This window comes from Stegostoma tigrinum, chromosome 27 (assembly GCF_030684315.1).
Source record: "Stegostoma tigrinum isolate sSteTig4 chromosome 27, sSteTig4.hap1, whole genome shotgun sequence".
NCBI classification, from domain to species: Eukaryota; Metazoa; Chordata; class Chondrichthyes; order Orectolobiformes; family Stegostomatidae; genus Stegostoma; species Stegostoma tigrinum.
The window spans coordinates 29,926,063-29,935,356 of NC_081380.1; the positions used below are offsets into that span (position 1 = coordinate 29,926,063).

A 9,294-nucleotide genomic window follows, 5' to 3' on the forward strand; every position below is an offset into this window, starting at 1 on the left:
CGCAAGGGATAGGTGAGAAACTAAACGAGTATTTCACGTCAGTATTTACTGTGGTGAAGGATATGGAAGCTAGAGAATTTGAAGAAATAAGTAGTGATATTTTGGAAAATATCCCTGTTACAGAGGAGAAGGTGCTTGACATCTTAAGATGCATAAAGGTGGATAAATCCACAGGACCTAATCAAGTGTATGCCAGAACTTTGTGGGAAGCTAGGGAGTGATTGCTGGGCTCCTTGCTGTGATATTTGTATTGTCAATAGCCATGGGTGTGGTGCCAGAAAACTGGACAGTGGCTGATATGGTGCTATCTTTTAAGAAGGGTGCTAAGGAGAAATCAGGGAACCACAGACTGGTGAGCCTGACTTCAGTATTGGGTAATGTTTTGGAGGGGATTCTGATGGACAGGATCTACATGTATTTGGAAAGGCAAGGACTGATTCGGGATAATCAACATGCTTTGGGCGTGGGAAATCATATGTCACTAACTTGACTAAATTTTTCAAAGAAGTAACAAAGAAGATTGAAGGCAGAATGGACATTGTCTATTTGGGTTTTGGCAAGGCGTTTGATGAGGTTCCGTATGATAGACTGGTTAGCAAGGCTAGCTCATATGGAATACAGGAAGAGCTAGCATTTGGATTAAAATTTGCTTGAAGATACAAGATGCGGGTTGGTGGTGGAGGTTGGTTTTCTCGGACTGGAGGCCTGTGAGCAGCAGTGTGCTGCAAGGATCAGTGCTGGGTCCACTGCTTTTTGTCATTTACCTGAAACGATTTAGACATGAATATAGGAGGAATGGTTAGTAAGTTTACAGATGATAACAAAATTGGTCGTGTAGTGGACAGTATAGAAGGTTACTTCAGAGTACAACAAGGTCTTGACCAGATGAAGTTTATTTATAAAAATGTGAGATGTTGCATTTAGCTAAGGCAATCAATGCAGGACTTATACACTTAATTGAAGTATCCTGGGCAGACTTATCAAACAAAGAGGTGTGGGTGGAACTTCACAGTTCCTTGAAGGTGGAGTCGCAGGTAGACAGGGTAGTGAAGAAGACGTTGGGTACACTTGCCTTTATTGGTCAGTGCATTGAGTATACAAGTTGGGATATTATGTTGCGGCTGTACAGAACATTGGTTAGACACTTTTGGAATACTGCAATCAATTCTGGTCTCTCTGCTATAGGAAAAATGTTGTTAAACTTGAAAGGGTTCAGAAAAGATTTACAAGGATGGTGCCAGTATTGGAGGGTTTGAGCTATAAGGAGAAGGCGAATAGGCTGGAGCTGTTTTCCCTGGAGAATTAGAAGTTGAGGGGTGACCTTATAGAGGTTTATAAAACCATGAGCAGCATGAATAGGGTGAATAGTTATGGTCTTTTTCCCAGGGTAAGGGAGTCCAAAACTAAAGGGCGTAAGTTTAAGGAGCAAGTGGAGAGATATTAAAGGGACCTAAGGGGCAACTTTTTCAGACAGAGGCTGGTGTGGGTGTTGAATGAGCTGCCAGAGGAAGTAGTGGAGGCTGGCACAATTACAACATTTAAAAGGCATCTGACTCAGTACAAGAATAGGAGGGAGTTAGAAAGATATGAGCCAAATACTGGCAAGTGGGACTAGATTAAGTCAGGATATCTGGTCGGTATGAACGTGTTAGACCAAAGTGCTGTACAGCTCTCTAACTCTATTGTAAAGTGTGTAGAATAACCATCAGAGTATATCCTGGTCAATGCAACATTTCATGTCAAAGGATATGAACAGTTTCTTTAGTTATACATATCATACAAAAGTTGGTAGTTACCCCTGTCTCACCTCTTCCTGTCCTCCGTACTGCATGCAGACTTGAACAGCAAAACTTGGTCTTATTGGTAATAGTGAAAAACACTAGAGAAAAATTGCCAGAGACAGCAGACCTGATTGAAAATTGCCAAAGAGGAAAAAAAAACTTATGTGGCCTTTGTGCTCATCTGTATGCAGGGTGGTTGTGTTGAGTTCAATAATGTTTCACTCACAGCACTTAAAGTCACCAACTCACATGCATGCTACAAATATTGCACAGGAATCTCACATAGCATGGCCAGATGTAGAATTCCAAACCTTTTGAACAAAACACCGAATGTGAACCTCAGAGGATGTCCTTTTACCAGTGGACCAAATTGACATTTTCTTTTTCTCAAATAAAACAAATTCCTAACTTCAAGACAGTTTTCTATTCTGAATTAGCTCACTATTGAGTGAGCTGAAATTATCCAAATCTATTCTGTTTAGTGTAATTGAAGTTAACCATGACAAAAAAATTTCTATTTTATCAGTCTACAATGAACTAAGTTTGCATCATTCCCACACCCACCTCTACACTGAATTATCTAATTAACAATATAATCTTATGGTTGCATATACACAAGTAAGGACAACAACTGGGGCTGTGGAAGCAGGGTGGGAAAAACCGTCATAGACAAGGAATTTTAAAGTATTTTGCAAAGTATTAAAATTTATTTGAAGTTCATGTCAGCTGAACCTGTGGATTGTTGCCTCTTTGAGATATATTCCAAGCCAAATGTTTCAATCTCCAATAAAACGAAAAATGGTAGCCTTGTCAGCAACATGCTAACATTTGAAACAAAAAGATAGGCTAATGTTTAAAAATGTGATAATGTTTTAGATAACATCGTTTATCAGTTCTCATCAATGCTAACAAATATCTTCGGTGAAATATTAACTTTTCTTTCTCTTGCTGAGTCACAAACTCCATTTAGAGTGCAAAAATGCTAACAATTGTATGGTATGGTATGTTCTTACCTTTGGATTAAAACTGGTTAACATACTAACTTCATTATTAATATTATCATTATCACAGTTCTGATAGTTTCAACTTACTGAGAGCCTTAGTTACTGGGTTAATCTAATGACATCTCCGAAAACTGTAGTATAGGTAGTTCTCCTATAACACAGTAGTTGCATTCTTGTACAACTTAGCACTATAGAAAATCGCCTTATAGGGAAGTTGCTATGAAAAATCGCTATACCTGTACAGCAGAAAGCTTGCATTATCCAAATAGCGTAAACTACTCCTCAATCGTGTTACACCCAATTTGCATTAATGAAACACGTGTTATAGTCGAGTCACCTGTAAAATGAAGTCTTTACTGTAACATGTTATGGAAGACACAAATTTCACAATACAGTCAGCACCTAGACGAAGAGCAAATTCATCCTCCAAAATATTGAATTCACTGTTGTCTCCACAGATGCCAACTACCTGTTGTGTGCTTGCAGAATATTTTGTTTTAAATTTCTTGTGTTTGTAGTACACTGATTCAATTAGGGTAAAAATCTTTCATATTTGCTCAGTGCATGGCCCATCTCTAGGTTTTTTTTTGTTCATCTGATTGGGAAGACGTTATAGTTCAATGTCACGGTTGACAATCCTCTCAGTGGCTTTAGCTGACACAATGTGAATGATTCTGATGCCACCAGGAATGGATCTTTTAGGACAGAAGTTCAGTGTATGGACAATGATCTGAGGACCCTTGTGGCACAGCAGTGGTATTCCTACCTATGGGTCAGAAGGTCTGAGTTCAAGTTTCATCTGACCAAAGGTGCATTGCAACATGCCTGAAAAGGTTCAATGACCCATTATTTGCCTTTGATTGCCACAGTTTGAATTTAATCAGTTCCACCTGTTCAAGTTGTGAAGCAAAGGGTTCATTGCCCCAATCCTCAAGCTGTTGAACATTGTCCAGATTTTCCATTGAAGGTTCTTCATCATTTGGGTCATTTACCATGGTATGGTGGTTTGCACTCAACAGGAGGTGAGCCAACAAGTGGTGGGGCTGTCACCAGTTTGTAGAGTGTGCAGTGTGTTCCACGAGGAATACTGGGTTCAGACATGTGCATAAAGTTTTTTTGGGGCCCTACTTCGACAAGCATATTTTGTTGGCTGTCAGCCGATGATTTTCTTTGAGAAAGTTTACCCAGTGGACATCGGGAGATGTGATACTGATAAGACAGTGTGGAGCTGGAGTAACACAACAGGCCAGACAGCATCAGAGGAGAAGGAAAATTGACATTTCAGGTCGGACCCTTCTTCAGAAATGGGGAGGGGAAAGGAGCTCAGAAATAAATGGAGAGAGGAGGAGTAGCGCTGGGGAAGATAGGTGGAGTGGTGATAGGTGGGTGCAGGTAGGGAGTGGTGGGGATTGGTCAGTGAGATGGGAGAGGCAGACAGGTGATAAAGAAGATGGACAGATTGTGCCAGGTCAAGGAGGCAGGGGTGAGAGGGAGAGTTGGTCATGGGATGAGGGCGAGGAGATTTTGAAACTGGTAAAATCCAAATTTAGACCATTGGGCTATAGGATACTAAGGCAGAATATGAGGTGCTGCTCTTCCAGTTTGTGGGTGACATCATTGTGACACTGGAGAAGGACTAGGATGGACATGTCACCCAAGGAGTAGGAGGGGCAGTTAAAATGGTTCATGACTGGAAGGTGTTGTCATAGTTGCGAACAGAGCTCAGATGCTCTACGAAATGGCCTCCAAGTTCCACTTGGTCTCACCAATGTAGAGGAGTCCACATCGGGAGCAGCGAATGCAGTAGACCATATTGACGGATATGCAGGTGAACCCCTGTCTAATGTGGAAGGTTTATTTTGTGGATGAATGTGCGGGTGAACCCCTGTGTAATGTTGTCTATTGCATCCACTGCTCCTGATGTGGCCTCCTGTACATCAGTGAGACCATGCAGTGGAGTCTCCAAGATGTGCATTCCCCTGGATACCAGTCTATGAGTTCTCTCACTCAGTTCAGGTCTAGTGGGACTGTTGCTGTCTTGAGTTCGTATTCTAGCAACAACTACAATTGTCTGCCAGCCAGTATCTTTGAGAAAATTTTAACTGTTTGGCCAAGGCTTGGCTTTGTTTTAGGGTTTTGCTGTGACCTGACCTAGACTCCCTCTGCTCAGCATATGTCGTGAGTGAAGCTATGCAATTGCCTTCGCTGAAGTGGTATTCGCCAAGCTCACTTGGCCTGGTGAGAGTGCCCACTTCCATCAGCATACCCTGTAACTGATAAGCTCCATGTGCCATATTTTCTATTGACAAAGCCACTTGTAGTGCCTATTTGAAATCCAGTTGGGCTTTAGCTAGTAGGGGCTTTTGCATAGTCACATCATTAGGCCCACTCTCGGCGCCACTGAAATAACTTCACAAAGGCCAGCATCTTGTCACCAAGTCACCCTTTCATTACAAGTGCATAGTACATGACACTGACCTGGCTAGCATAGAGCTGGCGCCATGAGTAGGCAGAACCCCGACACTCCTGTCAATATCTGTCAGCCAGGACTCCCTGATTGGACCAGGTTAACTACCCCAGTCAGGGTACTCATTCTTTGAGATCCACCTGGCTGACATCATTCCAGTCAGCACACACAGAAAATGTTGAAGACAGAACTAATCTGCTCTCTGACTATGTTAAGATCTCTTGTCATCGTTCGAAGCAGTGGTGGTTTTCATTGGGTTCTGTTCATTGTTTAACTCTCAAACACACCTGAATGCTGTTTATCACAGTATTGTATCTGAGATCTTACTGTGTGCAATTAGCTATTGGATTCTATCCATTGCAACATTTGGAAATAATGCTTCCAAATTACATAATTGAGTCTAAAATGTTTTGTGATGCCTTGTGTTCAGTACATGGGTGCAAGTTCTTTCCTTTTTGCAACTAGAATCTGTTTTGCAGTGTTCTTGAGCACCTTGAGTGCGGATTGAGTAATGATTAAATACTTCTTTATGACAATGCAGCTAAGAAATGGATTGTGAAATGTACCAGGTGTTGCGAATAGTTTTAATTTCTTTCTAGCTTATTGTTTCCTTCCAAGTCATTTTCAGCTTTGAACATCTATATTTGAGTCTGAGATTGTTTGATTGCAAATAGTTATATTTCTTATTCCCTCTTGATGATTTTTACAAGTTTACTTGTCAGTGAGTGTTGTAGTGTATATTTAAGATATCATTCACGTATATGAAAATGAGGGAAGTGAGTACTAGAAAATGCAGCATTTTTTAACTTGTGGTTTCAAATGTTAGCATTGAAAAAATTTCCCAGTTTAGGTACAGCAAGAACCAATTATAGAATCAAATACTGTACTTTCCTGACGGTCACCTCGAAAGACTACTATATATTGCATTGTTATAAATATTCTAATCTCTATGCCTACCGTCATTTTGGCCTGCTAAAACAAATTTTGTGCCAAGCTAGGCAACTCAATGGAATCATAGAGTTTTTACAGCACAGGAAGAGGCTGTTCGGCATGTCATGTTTGTGCCAGTCAGCAAATGTCCATCTGATCTAATCTCATTTACCAGCACTTGGCTCATAGTGTTGTATGTCATGGCATTTCGAGTGCTCATCTAAATAGTTCTTAAATATCGTGAGAGTTCCTTCCTCTACCACCTTTTCAGCTAGTGAGTTCCAAATAGTCTCAACCCTCTAAAAGGGTGACAAAGGTTTCCTTTAAATCCCCTCTAAACGTACTGCTCCTTACCTTAAAATTTTACACCCTGGTTATTGACCCGTCCACTAACTGGAAAGGTTTCCCCTTACCTGCCTTGTCTATTCCCATCAGAACTTTGTATTCTCAATCAGATCTCCTCTCGGTCTTCCCTAGTGGGAGGAAAACACTCTCAACCTGTCTAGTCTGTCAACACTACTGAATCATTTAATCATATTACTGTAGTTTCACACAATGTATATCTGGATTATGATGGCCCAAAATTAATTAATACATGTTTACCAGTAATAGATGGAATGAAAAATATATTGCTATCATGTGTTACCCAAAAACACACAGCCCACTTATGCTATAGGAACATCAGTACAGGCATAGGGTATTCAGGTCTTATATCTTTGTATGGTAGATGTCCATTTCAGTTTTGAAACTTCCAGGTGAACTAACTTCAACAACTTTTAAGGGGAGAGTTCCAGATGTCTCGTATGTTTAGGTGAAAAATTCCTGACATTCAAGCTTGACTGCATTGGTGAAAATAGTTTATTTCTACTTTAACCATTTCAAGCACTTCAATTGGATCATTTCTACATCTGTTCAGCTCAACTCTGAATTGGTTTTCATAGTAAATTTGATTCAAAAATAGTTGGTGTTGTGTTGAAAACAGTCAAACTGAAAAAATAATTTAAACATCTCTGAGAATTGTTCATTAAATAAATCAGTAAAATAGGAATTAAAGCAATGAGAACAAAGTGTAATTAGAGCGACAGTTAAGGAAATTCTAGATCATTTTAAGGTCAATAAACCAATAAACACTTTAAGCTTTCAGTACTGTCAGTTAGCATTTCACCATTACAGAGTTTATTGGAATTGGGTCCTGTTCAGAAATCAGGTCATAATAGAGCAATTTACCCTCACCTTAGGATTGACAACGGAGAAAGATTCCCACCTGTTTCAAAGCTGAATGCTGGCAGTATGGAATTGTAAAGTACAATTTTCTGAGTAATTTTGATTGAAATTCTTGAGTTAGAACTTCACTGTTCTGAAAGGTTTGACAGATTGGCTGTTTAGGCGTTTGAGGCTATTTCTGTTATGTTCCAAGAACAAGGGAAAATTTAGCACTGACTGAGAACCTCACCATTGTTTTTAGAAGATGCTCTCTCCTTCACAATTTCAAATTGCGATATTTTCCTTCATTTTGGTTAACTAAACTGCCTTTTGTAGGCAAAAGTAGGGCATTCCAATGCCTGATCATACTTAACATTTAGATAAATTAACTGCTGTTTTTTATTTTTCAGTGGTAAATGGTTAATATTTACCAGTAAACATTCTGTTACTGTTTTGAATATAAAGAATCTGTAAGCATTAAATTTAGAATGTAACAAAATCTATTTAAAACCTCTTTCTTTAAACCCAAGCTTTCTTGCTTGTTCCAGGCATATTTATTTTTCCATGTTGCAACTTGCCACATTCCTTTTCATCCTGACATATTGTTGTGCATTCTACTGATTCAGATTCAAATGAAATTGCTGCCTGACTTGAAAGGTTATCTGATCCCTGCTTCAGAAATCCTGCTGATGATTTCAATGTTAGGTTGTCATAAAACAATTTTTTTAGTGCTAACGTAAAAGGTTTTTGCTGTGAACACTGATTTACTGCTTCCTTTCATTTCTTCTTGTTGCAACAGGGTGAGCAAGTACTACATAACATACGTGCAATATAAATCCAACCCAAATAATGGAGCTCAACAATGTTTAGCAAAAAACATGCAAGACTAACACAAAACATGAAGTTCAAAAAGATGGTCTTTTCTGTGCCTCTGGATATGAAGCAGTCTGTTTTGGTTGGACATGGATAGATCCAACACACAAACAAACATGGAACAGTAAATCCATAAAGGTAATACTGTCCCAGCAAAAATATTATTTCCATAACTGCTCTCAGTATTACATGTATAATGTATACAGTTAAAACCTTACTTGAAAGATAGGTTGGATCATTGTTTCCATCGCTTTTAATATGCTCTATTTCATCATCTTTATCCCTTTGATAACATTCAATTTCCTGAGAGTTGCAAACAAAAGATCTCAAAGTCAAGCTTTCATCTGGAAGGTGTTGGCTAGTCATAGGATCATTGGATAATTCCAGTGTATGCATTTTGTCCATTTCATATTTTTCATCTTTTGTTATTTTATGCAGAACGTACACAATGTAGAAAATGGATGGTGTTGAAACCAGAACAATTTGGAAAATCCAGAACCTCAGGTGAGAAATAGGAGCGAAGGTGTCATAGCAAACATTATTACAGCCTGGCTGGCGGGTGTTACAGGTAAACTTAGATTGCTCATCACCATATATTGCATCACCCACTAGTGTGACCAACAAAATACGAAAAATCAGCAACATTGTCAACCAAATCTTCCCAACCACTGTGGAATGATTCTGAACTTCCTTTAGAAGATGGCTAAGTAATGACCAATCACCCATTTTAGATCTGTAGGAAACAAAGAAAATATATCAGCAAAGTCTAGTATAAAATTAATTTTACCTGCTATTACCTAGGTAACTGAAAGTATCTGTTACTTTGAAAATACTCATCTTTAAGCTATTAACAGTATTAACTCAAGAACAATGTCATGGATTATGTCATTAAATAATTTAAATAATCAAAAACTTAAAATAGTAGAAAGTACATATAGTTAACAGTTTACTGCCATGATAGTGGAAATGAATGCATAACACTCAAGGAAATTGTGTAATTTCCAATTCCAAGAACTGCAGCAGTTCAAGATCTTCT

General features: G+C 39.0%; 1 protein-coding gene across 1 annotated transcript; it reads right to left on the reverse strand.

Annotated features, from left to right (window-relative positions):
• Positions 1–7,904: 7,904 nt before the first annotated feature.
• LOC125464420 (gap junction gamma-2 protein) lies at positions 7,905–8,984 on the reverse strand. Its single transcript, XM_059655330.1, has 3 exons — positions 8,653–8,984; positions 8,210–8,541; positions 7,905–8,068 (listed from the first exon to the last, which is right to left on the reverse strand). Exons 1-3 carry the CDS (start codon positions 8,982–8,984, stop codon positions 7,905–7,907), a joined length of 828 nt encoding a protein of 275 aa, XP_059511313.1.
• Positions 8,985–9,294: the final 310 nt, after the last annotated feature.